Here is an 18704-nt window from a genome sequence, read left to right as displayed (position 1 = left end):
AGAATCCATCACATGACAAGAATGGCATGAACCCTATAGTGAAAATGTAGTCCACGGGTCACAATTATCAATTTATCAGCATTATTCCACGAATGTTAACTTATTCTAAAAGGTCAAAATAGATATAATTAAAGTTACGTGAATTAATTTGCAATGCATTAAGGCATTTCACTATATGATTACATAAGAGCATAGGTACATATGAGCTAATTAATTAGAAATAAATACAAATGAGAGCTAAAATTACACACCGATGACGCTATAAGCACGTGCAATTAAACGTCAAACCAAAATAATAATCACGTGACATTTTTGTGACAAGCCGTCAAGCATTATTTCAAAGTAAAGCATCCATACATTTTTAAAGTTTTGTCCAACCCTGCGTTCATCACTAGTTAGTATTAGTATACAAATATAAGAGAATATCTGCTTACTTTTGGGAAACTGTGAATTTGCTGTAAAGTAACCAAACTGGACTGTTTACAACGCAGCCAGAATGTGAGCTTACCTGTGTGAAATTACCTGTACAGCGTTATACGACTTGGTTTATGCAGTATAATACAATATTTTCCCAGTTAAATTGTCTTTTACTGTCATTTTGATCTCACCCGTAAAGCACTTGTCATATTAAATATTTTTTCTCAGGAGGAAAGGTGACACAATTGTGTGCTGGAGAGAAATCTTTTATTTACATTTACCTAAAGTTATTTCTGCCTTTATTATATCAATGGAGTTTGGAACTACAATTATTTTTCCGTCTTTTAAATATTTTTTGTTGACCTTCAATCTTTTATTCAAAACTGATTGACCACTTATTTTTTGTAACTCTTCAATTTGTAAACATTTTAAATCTGTAAACCATGTTTAATCACTTAATTGTCTTTATTCTGCACATGACACAAAATCATAACATTTAAGCTTGCATCATGTTAACCTAAATTTAACAATTTAATCGAAACATTTTTAATCATGTATATTCACTTAATATTTCAAAGTAAAACTCTTAACTTGTGAAGTTTCTTTAAAACTTTTTTTGGCAAATATAGCTTTCCTGTAGCTCAGTGGTAAGAGCATGGTGTTAACAATTCCAAGGTTGTGGGTTCGATCCCAGGGGATTGCACATACTTTGAAACAAATGCATAGGAAAATGCAATGTAAATTGCTTGGGATGAAAGCGTCTGCCAAATGTATAAATGTAAATGCAAAATGTCTAAGTGACATTAAAGAAAATATCCAACACACAAGGATTAGGATTGTAGGAAATTAGTTTATTAGAACAAATTAGTACCAGGAATCCATGATACGCCTCATGCTCATGAATCTCATGCCACCCATATTGCTGAAATTCCTGTACTCTCCAGGCCTGAACCACCACATTCTTCCTCTGTAGTGGGGCTGCTCATACATGAGCCAGTGACCATCCATCACATGACAGGACTGGCAGTGAGACATGCGGTAGCGGTCCATGATGTTGTCACAGTCATCCATCATCTCGTACATCTGTCCTCCAAAGTTCTCCCTCTCATAGATCTTCATTCTGTAGGATCCCCTATACTGTATGCGAAAAGTAGGCCTTAATGTATGTTTATTGACCAGAACCAACTCACTAAAAAGTGAAAACATAAATCTGAAACATTTTGGTTTAGTTCGGGCTTCTCATAATTTGACATTCTACAAAGATAGTAAATCTGTGATTTTTTGTTTCAATATTTTCCATATTGATTTATTGTAAATAAATCAAAATATTTTGTGTTCTCACCATGGGGATCATACGACAGGACTTGATGCAGTCATTCATTCCAAACATAGACGTGTAGTCAGCATACTCGCCCCTCTTAAAGAAATACTGGTTTCCCATGTAGTTGGGACGGTCGTACATCATGAAGCATCCGCTCTCCACTTTACAGGAGTGACAGCGGCTCAGGTAGGAGGACATGTCAGCACAGTCGCTCATACATTCATAGGAGCGACCCTGGAAGTTCCTGTCCTCGTAGAAGATAACCTGAGAAAAAAAATGTATTAGTGACTGATTAACAACATTACAATATTAAACATTACAGAAATAATTGAGCTGATTTGGTTTTGTAGTGTGTATGTTGGAACTGTTGGAAATGATAATATTTTTATCCTAGCTTACTTTTCCGTGCATGGTTGTGGTTGTAGTTTTTTTCAAACTTGCCATTGCAATGACAACCTGCTGCCTTTATACTATATGCACTCCCAAAGAATTTGTATTCCTATTGTTAAAAAGGCCTTAGTCAGCGACATGGTGTGGTGAGGTTTACCGTTTGTAACCACTTGAAAGAGTTATTATTTGAAGCCTTGTTGTGGAGAGTATTAGAATGTTCTGCTTTTTAAGCAGTTCGAATGGCAAGACAGCAGTCAATGAAAATAGGCACTACGTGCTTGTGTAATTTTATACCAGCTACAGTAACCCTTGATTGGTTTTAATCATTAAGCATGTCTAACTAATGGCGCACAACTATTTATTTTCATTTATATTTTATAATATTAACTTGTTTTCCGGCTGCAATGAGTCCATTTATCTAGAGCCCTGATCTGCGCAATGCGAGAGAACGTGGAAGGGATCACGTAAGCGAAATTCTACTATTTAAATATGTCCTCTGCTTGTTCTGCATCTGTACGAGTGAATGTAATGCACATTTTAACATGTTACAAGCGTGACACTTGTGGGATTTGTCAGTATCTGACTATACGAGGACATAAACACATGGAAAGTTTATTTTAAAGTTACCCTAACTTACAGTTTCTCATGTTAATCTTGGGTATTTACAGAAAAGTATGGCACCCTTCAAATATCCGCAGTGTCTTTAGTTTGGTCACATTTATAAAAGACAGATACAGCTGTACGATTATTTCTGAAAACATGCAATGCGTGTGGGGGGAGGTGCGGAACTAAAGCACGTGCACACACATTGCTAAGAAAACACAGACATCCGTTTCACTCATCGCGTGCGACTAAGAACTAAGAAAACTAAGAAAAGTTGTTGCGTATTTTTCATGTTAGAAAAAAACTTTCCGAAACCTGTACGAACACTGGTGGAGTGTATCGAGCACAGAAATACTACGTCATACATCCAACTAGTTTTTGACCAGTTGACCGTGTTAAGCACGAGAAGACAGCGCGTTTAACATTGTATAGAAGTCAGAATGCATGACACAACATTGCAACACCCCTTTAAAAGCGTTTCACTGTTCATCAAGCGTCTTTGCTACGACCCGCCAAAATAAAAATCTGTTTATTTTGAACCAGATTCAAATTGTTTCACTTAAACACTAGTATACTATAATATTTACTATAGCACGGTTAAACAATACTGTAGTACCCAAAAATTTTACTATAAAGAAATAATTATTAAATTATCAATTCTATACTTTACTACAGTTTTTTATGGACATATACATTTACTATTGTATAGCAAAATGTTGAAAATATAGAACTCAGAGCAATAAAAAATGAAGAAAAAAATTTAGGATTTTTTTACAAGTATGGACTTTCTATAACTTGGAACACAGGTGGAACAGTTTGTGACAGGAGTATTCTCAGCTGTGAGATACCGTTCCCCCTTCAATAGCTGGCAAATTTTACACTTGATGGGCTTTGCTTTCAAGCGCGTTGTACAATAGGGCAACTGGTGTAGTGGTCAGTGCATTGGGTCTGGCATAGTCAGGTTGTGGAATAGAAGCCCCTGTCCCATTTCTTCTTTTCTCATTGAACACAGGGGAACCTCACCTGACAGCAACATTCTTTGTTGTTGCACATATAGTCAGAAACAATTAGTTTGATGCCTGCTCACAAGCAACACTGTTTGTTTAATTTTTCTAAGTCAAGCTTCAGCTCAATATTGTCAATAGTGTGCGGCACAGTATTTATAAAACAATAAAACCCATTACAGAAATCCTAATTGTTTCCATTAAAACCATAAAAATATATTTTTTGTAGTGTCTTTTGGGCATTATTCAAATATGAATTACTGTTGTTCTATTGGTTCCCAGCTGCCAAATTACATCACATCAATAGAATCAAAAAACCAGTGTACACTTAAAGTTTCCATTATAACAAATACAGCTCCCATTATAACCCTTAAATCCATAATATGTTCCATTGTGTTATTGAATTATTAAAATAATACATCCCTTCATGGAACTTTGTTACACTGGTGCCGCAAACCAATAGTACGGTGCGCGTTCAGCTGACGCTCGTTATCATTCACGCACCGGCCTCGAATCCCGGCTCTCGTCCCGCCTACCTCGCTACAGAAATTGTTAACCTTTTGAGCGGTATCCGGTTTGGTCCCATATATGGGATATTATTTCCGTGCCCCTGAGAATACGGTATGAGATTATGAGACTTAGAATGTTGAGTGACTGCCAGATTCAAATTGTGCTTTCGCGCGTTGGTTTGCGCTGAGCCAGAGACGGACGAGCTCAGAGCTGTCATATACCAAAACTATGCAGTGTTTTCAACCTAATAATGTTTTAGGTTTCAGCCATTTAAATACACATAAGCACAAGTAAAACAATACATTTGGAGTTTGTAAAATACACACTCCTGTCTGTGGAAGCAGCAATAACAATCTATTCAAATATAATTTGACAACGTGTGTTATTCACATGAGTTAAAGTTCTCGGAGTTCACCGGCCACTTTCTTGCATGTATTTCGGGAGAAACTGATGACAGACAAAACTCTCTGAACTGCGTCGTAAAGAAACATGGTGGCACCCGTCTCACGTAGATCAAGATTATTTATAAATGACCACACTCACTTACACATTTTTGAGAATAGGAATATCAGATAGTTGATGACATGATAAGCAAGTTTGTGAATATTTTGAAATAACAAAGAAATTAAGGCGATCTGTCATAAGGTGTGGCTGCGGTGTGTCACGTGACAAATATGACGCGTCGCCATGGAAACATTAAAGGGGTAATCATTACTAGTCTACATGGAGTCTATATTAAAAGAACATTAGATATGAGACCCCGAGAAAAACTTAACCTGGAACCGAAGTACCAAAATAACGTGACATCGGCATATTAATTGTAACAGAACAAACTTTCGCAGCCATATTTAAATGTTTTTTTTACAGATTTCAAAATGGCACTTTTATATCTTTTCTATTTTTGAAATTAGTAGTGCACAGCTGCACTTTTATTTTCTCTATTTTTTTATTTCATGAAAGTTATTATGACACAGCTGCACTTTTATTTTCTTTATTTTAGAACTTTCTGTTATGTGATGTATACAGTTTTTATTTTAGATACAACTTGTTACTCTGATACTACTTGTTAGTTCAATAAATTGGAACATGTTAAGCTTGTTGCGCATTTCATTAGCATTGTGTTGGGGCGATGGGGGCAGGTGGGGCTTAAAAATTCCCCCTTGTCTAAAGTGGGGAATGACCAAAAAAGTTTGAGAACCACTGATTTAACTGTTTGGATTTCCATAGTGGGCCGTGAACGACTGCGCTTCAGTGTAACAGGGCTGGTTTTCTAAAAACACAAAAACCTGCCTCGCCTTTTCTACACAGTCCAGCCCCTCCAATGAAAAGAAAGACCTGTGTAGTAGAATGTCGATTTGAATGACGTTTCCTGTCTTAGAAACAATAAGGGAAATGCTGACTTTCATTTCGATATGATTTATTTTACTCTACAAAGCACATATTTTTTCTACAAAGAAACAACTCGATGTGGATTGAGCATATTATAACCTAATATCCAGTGCTTTGTGTTGCATATACCGTTTACGTTCTGCACAGTTAGCCGACTGTAGGTGAATTTTTTTTAATTAATTTCAAGTTTTGTTGTATGGAGAATCTGTAAATATGCATTAAACAGCCTAATCAATTAGCTTTTATTTTCGTTTGACAATTTCACTTAAGATGACTATGCATAAGCTATAGGCTATCCTTTTATTATATATAGTTCTTGTTGTTCTCTATTTACCAATAAATAAGTTATAAAAACAGGCCTGTATTTTCCTATCTAAAAAAACTAAATAATAACGCTACAATAGCTTTTCTTTGTCAGTATTTTTCCTTTGTCATGATTGTGTTGCAGGAACAGAGACAGAGTACCCAAGCGCAGACAGCGGACGAAGGGTTAACAAGACTCGGATAATCCATCACAAGATCCAAACGGCACCCGGCATACATGCTCGATGTGGGGCTGGCTGCTGCACCCTGGCCTCTCGAGCTACGCCCAACAACCCTCAGGGTTGCAGACCGAACAGCAGCTCGAACGGTGCGAAGGTGTTTTACCTTGTGGGGATGGCAGAGGTCGGCCAACAGCCGGGACATAAACGGGGTGCCCTGGTCCGTCAGGATCTCAGACGAAATTCGTACTCTGCTAAAGAGCAAGAACATCTCTTTGGCCTTTCGGAGGGGCAGGGCTTCCAGATACAGGGTGGCGAAGGCCATGATCACCAAGATATGCTCATGGCCTCAGGGAGACCTCGGCAGCGGTCCTACCAAATCCAGTGTGATTTATTGCCAACAACAACAAGCCGGGAACGGTGAGAGCTGTGTGGGAATTTGTGTGTCCAGCGTGCTTCCAGTCGTGTGTGATCCCGGGGGTGTGCATGAGTGCTTTGTGGTGTCAAAGCACCACAGAACACACAAAATGCACAAAATGCAATAATCCTTTCTCCCAAATATCATAAAATAGAGTCTGTCCCCGGATTAGCAAACATAAAATAATGCGTAAACCTCTCAAAGGAAATTGAATTAACGTTAAACTAATTAAACATGAACAAAATACATATAATCAACTGTTACGACTCGGATTGTTAAATATTAGATCACTCTCTAATAAAGCCCTTTTTGTTAACGATATGATAACAGATCATAAAATAGACATGCTCTGTCTGACAGAAACATGGCCAAAGCCAGATGATTATATTACTTTAAATGAGTCGGTCCCCCAATATTATTATTATAAACATGAGCCTTGCCTAAAAGGCAGAGGGAGAGGTGTTGCAGCACTTTACCATAACTATTTTAGCATTTCCCAGAAGTCTAATCCTAAATAAAAATGTTTTGAAGTCATGGTACTTCAAGTATCAACACCTAATACTAAGGATAAAACATCCTTAAAATGTATTCTGGCTATTGTATATAGGCCTCCAGGGCACCACACACAATAATTTTGGGGGTTCTTAGAACTAGTACTGGCCGCAGACAGAGTCCTTGTTGTTGGTGACTTTAACATCCATGTAGATAACAATACAGATGCTTTAGGAATGGCTTTTAACTTTCTCAACTCCATGGGCCCTAGACAACATGTTTTAGAAACCCACTCACCTTCGTAATCATACTTTAGATTTAATACTGTCTTACGGTAAAAATGTGGACGACGTAAAAATCATTCTGCAGAGCGAAGACATTTCGGATCATTAGCTGGTATCATGCTTGCTTCATTACCCTATGGCTGCAAATTACACTCCTAGTTACACATATGGTAGAACAATAACTTCGACTACAAAATGTGCTTTTCTTTATAATTTGCCCGAATTGTCTCAAATCTCTAGCATGAGTAATAACATAGAGGATCTTGACTCTACCATTGGAAATGTTAACACCACCTTCTCGGAAACGCTAGACACAATGGCTCCTCTGCGCTTAAAGAAGATTAAAAATGCCAGCCCGACACCATGGTTTAATTAACAAACTCAGGCTCTAAAGAAAGCGGCACGAAAAATGGGCAACTTTAAGAGAACTAAATTAGAGGTATTTCGTACAGCATGGAAGGATAGTATTCGAAAATACAGGATAGCCCTAAAAAATTATAACTATGCAACCAGAAGTGAAACCCGCTGAACAAACGACTAACTACGGCGCCCCTAATGAGAAATTGCGATTATTTTCTACCATAGATCACAATGAACTATCTAAAATCATTAGATCATCTAAATCAACTACATGCATGCTAGACCCTATACCTACACATCTACTGAAAGAGATGCTCCCAGAAATTATAGATTATCTTCTTAGCATTATTAACTCATCTCAGACACTAGGTGCATATACGGTGGTAATTATAAGGCCCCTTGTCAAAAAAATCCATCTCGACCCTGGAGAACTAGTTAATTACAGACCTATTTCGAATCTACCTTTCATATCTAAAATTTTGGAAAAAGTAGTCTCAACTCATTAACGTTCCTTCCTCCAAAGGAATTGTCTTGGATAATTCTTGCATAATTCTTGCATCGTGTCTCTAGTTCTTGATATCTCGTGTTTTGGTGAGTTAGTCTAGTCTTGTCCTTAGTATTTGTTTTCCCAGTCTAGTTAGTCCGTGTCCTGGTTGTCACTATTATTTATCTTGTCCTGTTTTACTCCCTCGTAGGTTTTTGTTTTGTGTTTATTCGTACACAAACAAATGTTTATTATGCCTGCACTTGGGTTCTTCCTGCTACACCATTCCTTACAGGTTGTATCTCCTTTTTGGTGTTGCTAGATCTTAGTGCTGCATTCGACACGATTGACCACAGCACGCTCCTACATAGACTCGAAAATTGTCGGTATTAAGTTAATAGCTTTGAAATGGTTTAGATCTTATTTATCCGACCGTTTTCAATATGTAGCAATAAACAATAAGGTGTCAAGCAAATCGCAAGTCCTGTATGGTGTACCACAGGGTAGAATTTTATAGTTTAATTTAATTGGCACTGCATATAGGAATTTATAGTCTGTCTGATATTTGTCCTGTGTTTTGACTTGCATAGTCAATGTTTTCTTGTACAGCTGCTTTGTAAAAATGAAAATTGTAAAAAGTGCTATATAAATAAAGCTGACTGAATAAAAATGACAGAAATTGTCACATTATGATTGATAAATTGATACACAGTATATATTTTATGTAATTTCTTTCTTCTATAACTTACTCTGCACATGCTCATTCCAGAGGTAGTCATTTTAAACTGTTCTGTTTCTTAAGCTACTTCACTGCAGACTCTGTTCGGTTCTCTGCTGTGTTCCAGTCTTACTTTCATACCCGAGTGAGCTAAAAATACTGTGCTGGCTATTAGGAAAGCCTACTGAACTCCTGATTCAGCAGACCAGTATGGAAAGCTTTAGTGGTATGGAGCACTTTTATTTTGGTGGCCTTTTGACTTAACCTACAGATTGTGTACATTTTACACAATGACATTTTCTAATTTTGCCCGAAAATGCAATTTTGTTGTTAAATTGTATTTTTTTTTTTTAAAATCGATCTTTGCCCAAGTCAAATGACATGGCTATTGTTGAAATAGAATGTACACAATCTGAGAATTATATTACTGTACAAATTTGGACCAAATTGAACTACAATCATTACAGTGGTTCCACAAATCTCTTGAGTAAAATCACAAAATTGGTTGTGAGGTACTTGAGAATTTATGAGATTTGACAATGATATATGTGGAGCCAACATGCCGCCATTGTGGATGTCATTTGAACGTGAACTATTCTGGCTAAATAAGCTCAAAATATGATTTGTTTTTACTCACAAACATATTGTCTGTAAATAAGTTGATCTATCAATTTAACAACAAAACAAGGCAGCGTAATATACGTCTGTTTCTTTTTTTGCAGTTACTGTCTATTAAATATGGATTAGTAGAAAAAGTATCTTCACACAGAATTGTGTTCTGATATGACTGGTGTGATTCTAGGTTCAGTTGTTTTGTCTGATGCAAGAAGCACACCACCATATTGGCTAATAGGCCAATTAATGGAAGACTAATAAGTGAAGTGCATTTTGGATTTCCATGGGATTCTCTTCCATGTTGCTCATTCAGGAGTTTTTACAATAGGAGGCACATATCCTTTAGGTTTGGGCAGGTATAAATGTAAGGGTTAAACTGAGCAGGGTGTCAGTGTAGCAGAACGAAAAACACTATCACCACCATCATGGGAAGGGTAAGTACTATTGAAACAAAAGTATACCTGGAAAATGTTTTGTTTAAGATGTGTTTTATTTTATTTTTATTTTACACAAAAAGATTGTTTTCTATGAAGAGAGGAACTTGCAGGGTCGCTCTTATGAGTGCATGGGCGACTGTTCTGACATGTCCTCCTACCTGAGCCGCTGTCACTCCTGTAGAGTGGAGAGGGGATGCTGGATGGTGCACGATCATCCCAACTACATGGGAAACCAGTATTTCTTTAAGAGGGGCGAGTATGCTGACTACGTGTCTATGTTTGGAATGAACAACTGCATCAGGTCCTGCCGTATGATCCCCATGGTAAAAGCACAACAATAACCATTTTACTTTACTGTTGACTAAACCCTTTTTATACTAATTGAACACAGTTAATAAATATATACAAATTTCCTTTACAGCACAGGGGATCCTACAGAATGAGGATCTATGAGAGGGAGAACTTTGGAGGTCAGATGTATGAGCTGATGGACGACTGTGACTCGTGCATGGACCGCTACCACATGTCTCACTGCCAGTCCTGTCATGTGATGGACGGTCACTGGCTCATGTATGAGCAGCCCCACTTCAGAGGCAGAATGTGGTACTTCAGGCCTGGAGAGTACAGGAGCTTCAGTAATATGGGTGGCATGAGATGCATGAGCATGAGGCGTATCATGGACTCTTGGTATTAGTGTTTTAATAAAACAATTTGAAGTCTGAGCCCTCAAATTCTTTATTAATTTTTCACATGAAAAGCAACACTTTATTAGGAGCAGTCATGAATTTTTTGCATGTTACTAATGTAAAGTTAATTTGGGTGGAAGTTTGAAAAGGATATGGGCAGTATGAGGGGAGGCCTTAAAAATGCTGAGCCTAACGTTTAAAGTCTAAAGATGGCGCCGGTGTATGTGGCATGCCGTCTACCTGTTGCGTTGTCTATCTATGTTTCAGTATTTATGTTATTGCTAATAACGTTTTTTTTCAACATACCCCCTCTTTGCTGGTCTACGACCGTTCCCAGCTATTATCCATCCAAGTACCTTCTTTAAAAATGACTATAAAGATTTGCATCTTCCTCCACCACTACTACTGGAGGATATTCCGTGCTGCCTGTGGCGACTTCCCTTCGTCGCTAAACGATGCAGACACGGCAGAAAGCGTGGGAAGAGTGGTGGAATTATGACCAGACTAAAGCAGACTTTTTGAGCTCGGAACTGTGTTAGGTCTTCCAGACAAACTACGGTCGAAACAAAGGGGCGGAAAATCACTTGGGGGTCGTGGGAAGCGTTGGGTAGTTGGCTTGTGCCGGCTATCCCCGAAAAAGTGGACGCTCCTGGCCGCACTGCGGTGGTTCGGGTCTACGAGAGAAGGGTTAACCAGAAAAATCTAGCCGTGAGCAGCAGACGACCAGCGGCGAAGCGCGATTGAACATGGCATTACAGGCGGTTGGAAACAAAACCTTTGTCCTGAACGACTTTATGACGCAAAACAAGCTGGACTTCTTGTTTTTGGCTGAGACGTGGTTGAAGGTAGGAGATGTTTCACCGATGTCAGAACTTCTGCCGAAAGGCGTGGAGGTGGCATCATGAAGATCTTTAAGGATTACAATAGTTTTGAGCTTCAAGTGTTTCAGATTATATCAAGTAATCCTATTACCATTGCACGCTGAGACGACTGTATAGGCAGGCGGAGAGGCGATGGAGGAAATCTCATATTCAAGTGCATCACGACTTGTTCAGAGAATCTTTGGTTACATTCCTGAAGGTGTCAAAGGACACAAAGCACAAATTTTATTCTGAGACTATTTTAAAGAATGCAAATAATCCCAAAGTGTTATTTGACACGATCAATGCGGCTATAAATCCTAGCCCAAATTTGCATCCGGACTCCTTAACTATTACCTGTGAAGAGTTTCAAACATTTTTCAAAGGAAAGATTGACAACCTCCGTGCTCATATACCACAGGTAGGGACTGATGCTCCCTCTCCGTCACCATGGACTAGGGAGTGGAGCGACTTTTATCCTATGACTCGATCTTCTCTGGCAGATATTATTTACTTCCTCTTCAAAAGATTATACTATGCCACCTCATTTCTTTAAGCAGATCATGGATACAGTGGAATTAAAATATTGAACTTAATCAACAAATGCCTTAGCCAGGGCATCTGTCCAACTGATTTTAAACATGCTGTTGCTCCTCTGCTAAAACGGCCAAACCTCCCTATGGACGACCCAAATAACTTTTGGCTGATTTCAAATCTGCCATTTTTAGCAAAGGTGCTAGAAAGAGTTGTTTTCAAGCAACTTCAAGACCACCTGTGGTCGAACTCCATAACTGAGGTTTTTAAGTCAAGGCATAGCACTGAGACAGCACTGGTGAAGGTGCTCAATTATATTTTTTGACTTTGGACAAAGGGGAAAACTCTGCATTGATGATTCTTGATCTCAGTGCTGCGTTTGATTTGGTTGACCACTATACCTTACTGCAGAGTCTGGAATCTTGGGTTGGCCTAAAGGGGAATGTTCTTAAGTGGTTTAAATCATATCTTGCTGATAGATCGGTTTCTGTGTGTGTAAAAGATTGCATGTCCTTGAGGTCCCTCTTATTGTGTGGGGTTCCCGAGGGTTCGATTTTAGCTCCTATTTTATTCTCTCTATATATGCTACCTCTTGGTTGTATCTTTCGGAAACACAACATGTCATTTCACTGTTATGCGGATGACGTACAGATTAATTTTCCGGTAAAACAGTCAAATTGTAATACTTTCGGTAACCTATTAGATTGTATTCAGGAGGTGAAAGACTGGTTGGGGGCACATTTTTAAAAACTAAATGAGAAAAAAACTGAGGTTATAGTTTTCGGTCCCAATTCCCTCTCAGTGTCCGAGCAACTAAAGGATACCCCCTGGCACCTGCAAACTCGGTAAAGGTTAAAAGCCTTGGTTTTGTCCCGGACTCTGAGCTAAAAGTGGATAAAAAATTTTATTCTGTGGTTAAATCTAGTTTTTTACACCTAAAGCTCTCCGCAAAAACCAAACCATTTTTATGTCCGACAGATTTAGAGAGAGCAATTTCTGCTGTCGTTTTCTCTAGAATGGATTATTGTAATTCACTGTATGCTCGATAAAAAAGCTCTGGCACGCTTGCAAAACATACAAAATGCTGCAGCCAGGTTAATTAAGTCCGCGAAGAGAACGGATCATGTTACATCTTTATTGAGATCCTTAAATTGGCTGCCAGTCAGAGTACATTACAAGATCATTGTAGCTCGGGAACAACCTATAGGCTGAATCTTCAGTTCCTAATTTCGTTTCTTTATTTCAATGTCCACTGTATTTGATTTTGTACTTGTACTTGTACTTGGTTTTATCATAAGAGCTACATATGATGTGCTGCCCTCACCAAAAATCTGCATGTTTGGTATGGACAGGATCCAGTAGTAGGGGCAGCAAATGCCATCCCCAAAACACCTAGGCTAATTTGCTAAAAAGGCAACCCATTTATTCAGGAGTGGCAGAACACGCTGGACAAGCCCTTAGGCCTGCTGAGTAGAACCAGGGATTGTGAAATGCGAGTTGATTTAAACTACAGAATTACTTTCCCCTTGCAAATTGCAGTGACCAACCTGTGCTGAATAGTGGTATAAAAACACCTTGTCCTATTAAGCGAATCTGAAAATAGCAGACATTTTTGTGAAAACTTTTCCAGAAATTATTAATTACTCCACTTATAGCAAAGAGGAGGGTCTTAGCAACGGCTAAGTTTTCACAGTACCTTCTGTATAGTATAATTGGTCTGCAGGAGGGGAGGAGCTCTCCCGTTGTGACAGGAAGTCCATTCTCTGACTAGAGTCATTTTACATTAAAGAGATAGTTCACCTAAAAAAGAAGACTTGGTTTTAATCCAAACAGATCTCATCCCCCATTGACTCCCATATTATTTAGTTTCCCTACTATGGCAGTTATAAGGTATGAGTTCTGTTTGGTTACTGACATTCTTGCAAACATCTTCCTTTGTGTATACCAGAACAGTGAAATTATACAGGTTTGGATAAATCTGAGGCTGAGTAAATGATGACAGAATTTTCATTTTGGGTGAACTATCCCTTTAATAAAAGACTATAGGCCTGCTGCTATCAGATGAAGTGAGAGTAAAAGTTTCATTCACATGCTCCTCGGATGGCTATCGTGTGCAGTCCTGGCTTCTTACCAACATATAGAGGGCAAATATTGATTGTATATTTAAAAAATGTATTTGAATGAGGCACCCAACCCTAGTTTTTACCTCCGTCCATTGTGTTGGTGGTAAAAGCCACAATTTGCCATTTTTGAAATTGCTTGTTTAAAAAATAGTCTCACTAACCTTGTTTGTTCAGAAATTGTTAAAAATACTAGATCAGAATCGCGTGCTACTGTACCTTTATTTCTACAGCTCCTGAATTGTCAGAGCTCTGAGGTAGTCATATTATCGTTGTGTTGTTGATGTTATTTATAATATTAATTAAAATATATATATTTCAGTGTTATGAATGAATAATTCAAAAAAAATCTGTAGAATTATTTATTGAAATATTAGAACACTAATACCATGAATCCATGATACGCCTCATGCTCATGAATCTCATTCCACCCATATTGCTGAAGCTCTTGTACTCTCCAGGCCTGAACCACCACATTCTGCCTCTGTATTGCGGCTGCTCATACATGAGCCAGTGACCATCCATCACATGACAGGACTGGCAGTGAGACATGCGGTAGCGGTCCATGATGTTGTCACAGTCATCCATCATCTCATGCATCTGTCCTCCAAAGTTCTCCCTCTCATAGATCTTCATTCTGTAGGATCCCCTATACTGTATTAAAATAAAAGTACATTGTTATTAAATGTATCAAAAGGAATCAACATCCCATCTAAGAAATATAATATAATACCTAAACATGATAATAGAAAAAACTAATCTGAATATTTTCTGTAAATTAGATTAAAAAAATATATATATCGCCCCATACCCTTATTATCACCAAAGGAGATATACACATGTAATCTTCGTAATAATAACTGAACAACCTAAAAATGTTCTTAGTTCTCACCATGGGGATCATACGACAGGACCTGATGCAGTCATTCATTCCATGCATAGACATGTAGTCAGCGTACTCGCCCCTCTTAAAGAAATACTGGTTTCCCATGTAGTTGGGACGGTCGAACATCATCCAGCATCCGCTCTCAACTCTACAGGAGTGACAGCGGCTCAGGTAGGAGGACATGTCAGCACAGTCACTCATACATTCGTAAGAGCGACCCTGAAAGTTCCTTTCCTCGTAGAAGATAACCTGAAAGAAAACACAATTTTTATTTTAAATCATCAATACAGAAAAATATTTGGTACGCAACACTACAGTTTATATGTCTAATTTGTCACAAATCATAATTTTTAGAACTTACTCTCCCCATTATGTCAATCTGTCAGCTGTTGGTGTAGTTCCAATGCTTATTGCCTTGCATTTAGGCTACCTTTATATACTTTTCTGTGTGTGCCCTATTGTATAGGAACACCTGACCCAGCAATACAGTGCACCGGCCTTTAAAATTGAACTGCTCCATGTGACTAGATCATGCTTTCCACCTGTTGTGTTTGTCCCCTTTACCCCCTTTTCAACAGGAATGCTTTCATAGATGTTTCTTCACATGTGTGTAAAATGTGTATGGCACAGAAAAGGCCTAATGTGAATGAATGTGTATTCATGTATAACCAAGGTAGTTTTTAGTTTATTACATCACATTACCAACACGCATAACTATGGAGTTATGGAGTGATATTATAATATTTCAATGACACACAATCAGATTCATGAATCTTTGAAAAATAGACTAATTAGATTAATCCGAAATTTTCCCATACAGGGATCTACGATAACTTATTTGTTTAGGAGCACTTGTATGTATAAAACAGAATTACATCTAACAACAAACAGAAACATGCAGGGAATCTTTCAAATATATTCAATTTAAATATTGCATATTAGCCTTGTTTGGACTATTCTCAACCAAACATTTATTTATTAGAACCAAAAGCATCATTGTATAACTAAAGAAAGGGTGCTAGGCTCAGCGGTTAAACGCCTGGTGATCGTCAAAGAACGCCACACAGTAACATTTGTCCTGCGTCCAACAATTGTCAGTATTCCTGGACACACATGCCTTCAAACAACACCTCATGGAAAAAGAAGTGCAAAACAACATCAAGTTGCAAAACTAAAAACCAATCTAGAAGCAAAATAAAAATCCAAAATAAAAATGACAATTCTGAATATGCGATATCAAATCTAAAAACAGAATAGCAATTCTTAAAACACAATAACAATTTGGAAAACAAAATAACAAGTCAGAAAACTGTGATGATTCTGCCGCATCATGTCATGTTCCTTGTGTGGAGAGAGGCAGTTATGGCCCCTGTGGCCTTCCATACATTCTCTCCGGTCTTGTCTCTTTTCCCATCCTCTCGTTTCCTCATTATTTATTCATGCCCTTCACCTGTTCCCCTCTTGATTTGGTCCCTTATTTAATGCCCTTGTGTCTTCTGTTTTGTGCTGGTTCATTGTGGTTGTTGGGTGAGTTCCTGTGTGGTGTTAGTTTAGTTAGTCTAGTGTAGTTCATGTTTAAAGTTAATTTTAGTCTTGTTTATGGGTAGTTAGTCTTAGTCCTGTCATGTTATTATGTATCCATGTTTTGTTATGTTACCCCCTTGTGGGTCTTTGTTTTGTCATTATTATTAAAGCCTTCTATTAACCCCTTACCCGCTGTCTGCACCTGGGTCCTCTGTCCGTGTCTCACCCACCACGTTCACGACAGAATGAACCAGCCATCACAGGACCCAGCAGACAGAGGGATCGTTGCGGCAGCAGTTGAGGCTGCCGGGTTTCCCTTCAGGGTCGAGGCTGCCGGACTCCCTTACAGGGTCGAGAATGCCGGACTCCCTTTCAGAGTCTGGTTCCGCCGGACTCCCTTCCAGGGTCGAGACGGCCAGGTTCCTGCTCAGGGTTGAGGCCGCCGGACTCCCTTCCAGGGTCGAGACTGCCGGGCTACCCTCCAGGGTCGAAGCCTCTGGAATCCTGTGTCCGCAACAGATCCCCAGCCGGGCATTCCTGGTCAGTGCAGCTGGGCATTCCAGGTCGGTGCATGCGGCCATTCCAGCCCGGTGCATGTGGCCGTGTCCTGCCGGCTATCCAGTCCATGTCCTGCCGGCGTTTGGACTTCCCCCCTGTTTGGACTCTTGTGTGCCCCTCCCTTGGACTCTTGTGGTTCCCTGTTTTTGTTATTATGTTGCCTTGTTTTTGTCAGTGTCGCAGTCTGTCTTTTCTTGTTTGTGCCTTGAGGAGCATCAGGTTGCTGCTCCTTAAGGAGGGGCTTCTGTCATGATTCTGCTGCATCATGTCATGTTTCTCTTGGAGAGAGAGCAGTTATGGCCCTTATGGCCTTCCATGCACTCTCTCCGGTCTCGTCTCTGTTCCCATCCTCTCATTTCCTCGTTATTGATTCATGCCCTACACCTGTTCCCCTCTTCATTTGGTCCCTTATTTAATGCCCTTGTGTCTTCTGTCTTGTGCTGGTTCATTGTGGTTGTTGGGTGGTTGTTCGCCTCGCTCCACAAATGGCTGGACGGCCATCTAAAACCGCACCCCAACCCGTGAGGGAAGCATCTGTCGTTAACATCCTGCGACGACAACACGGACCGAGAGTGAGTCAGAAACCGAGGTCTGAACCACATAGAAAGGGTGCAAAGCCCCTGGAGCATCACCGTTATATGCCTCTGGGGGTTGGCCCCTACATCTGTGCTCATCCTACTGGATCTGTCTGCTACTTTTGACACTGTGAATCATCACATCCTCCTGGCTTCTCTCAGTGCTATGGGTGTCTCTGGAATGGCGTTGCAATGGTTTGAGTCCTACCTCTCGGGTAGGTCATTCAGAGTATCCTGGAGAGATGAGGTCTCCGCATCTCAACACGGGGGTGCTTGGACCGCTAACTTTCTCCATTTACATGGCATCCCTCGGCTCGGTCATTCAGAAGCATGGCTTCTCCTATCACTGCTATAAGGACACACAACTCTACTTGTCATTTCAACCGGACGGTCTCTGCTCGCATCGCGGCATGCCTGAGTGACATCTCGCTTTGGATAAAGGATCATCACCTGCAGCAGAACCTTGCAAAAACGAAGCTGCTTGTGATCCCAGCCAACCCAAAGATTCACCACAACCTTGCCATTTAACTAGGCTCATCAACTATTACACCGTCCATCACAGCCAGAAACCTGGGGGTGGTAATCGATGATCGGCTTAACCTCACAAGTCATGTTGCCAGTACCACCCGGTCCTGTAGATTCATCCTCTACAACATTAGGAAAATTAGATCTTTCGTATCAGAGCACTCTACGCAAGTCCTAATCCAGGCTCTTGTCATGTCCAAACTGGATTATTGCGATGATCCAGAATGCGGCGACAAGAGTGGTCTTCAATGAACCGAAGAGAGCGCATGTAACTCCGCTCTTCATCAGGTTACACTGGCTCCCTGTTGCCGCCCGCATAATGTTAAAATTATGCGGGCGGCCTACAAGACCACCACAGGGTCTGCATCATCGTATCTCCGCTCGCTAATGCAGACCTATGTTCCTGCCAGATCACTGCAGTCTGCAAAGGAACAACGACTACTGGTACCATCCCAAAAAGTAAAAAAGTCACTCTCCCGTACCTTCTCTGGATCTGTTCCACATTGGTGGAA

At 39.6% G+C, this 18704-nt stretch overlaps 3 protein-coding genes across 4 annotated transcripts; 1 reads left to right on the top strand and 2 right to left on the bottom strand.

The window, feature by feature from the left end:
* Nucleotides 1-866: 866 nt before the first annotated feature.
* On the bottom strand, nt 867-6585 carry LOC306898509 (gamma-crystallin M2-like). Of its 2 annotated transcripts, none has more exons than XM_079464034.1 (3): nt 6283-6585; nt 1760-2002; nt 867-1554 (listed from the first exon to the last, which is right to left on the bottom strand). In XM_079464034.1, the coding sequence occupies exons 1-3, from the start codon at nt 6439-6441 to the stop codon at nt 1282-1284; spliced, it is 675 nt and encodes a 224-aa protein (XP_079320160.1). In that variant the 5' UTR covers nt 6442-6585; the 3' UTR covers nt 867-1281. The 2 variants fall into 2 exon arrangements, with proteins under 2 accessions (XP_079320160.1, XP_079320161.1); XM_079464035.1 differs by lacking the exon at nt 6283-6585 and adding an exon at nt 2138-2179.
* Nucleotides 6586-10007: 3422 nt separating this feature from the next.
* On the top strand, nt 10008-10618 carry LOC306898525 (gamma-crystallin M2-like; the record flags this gene model as incomplete). The annotated part of the gene is made up of 2 exons (XM_079464059.1): nt 10008-10247; nt 10346-10618. Exons 1-2 carry the CDS (start codon nt 10053-10055, stop codon nt 10616-10618), a joined length of 468 nt encoding a protein of 155 aa, XP_079320185.1. The 5' UTR covers nt 10008-10052.
* Nucleotides 10619-14472: 3854 nt separating this feature from the next.
* On the bottom strand, nt 14473-15484 carry LOC306898513 (gamma-crystallin M2-like). The gene is made up of 3 exons (XM_079464040.1): nt 15372-15484; nt 15017-15259; nt 14473-14778 (listed from the first exon to the last, which is right to left on the bottom strand). The coding sequence occupies exons 1-3, from the start codon at nt 15378-15380 to the stop codon at nt 14506-14508; spliced, it is 525 nt and encodes a 174-aa protein (XP_079320166.1). The 5' UTR covers nt 15381-15484; the 3' UTR covers nt 14473-14505.
* Nucleotides 15485-18704: the final 3220 nt, after the last annotated feature.

This window comes from Barbatula barbatula (assembly GCF_947034865.1).
Source record: "Barbatula barbatula genome assembly, chromosome: 9".
Lineage (NCBI taxonomy): Eukaryota > Metazoa > Chordata > Actinopteri > Cypriniformes > Nemacheilidae > Barbatula > Barbatula barbatula.
This window is presented reverse-complemented; position numbering and strand designations above follow the sequence as displayed.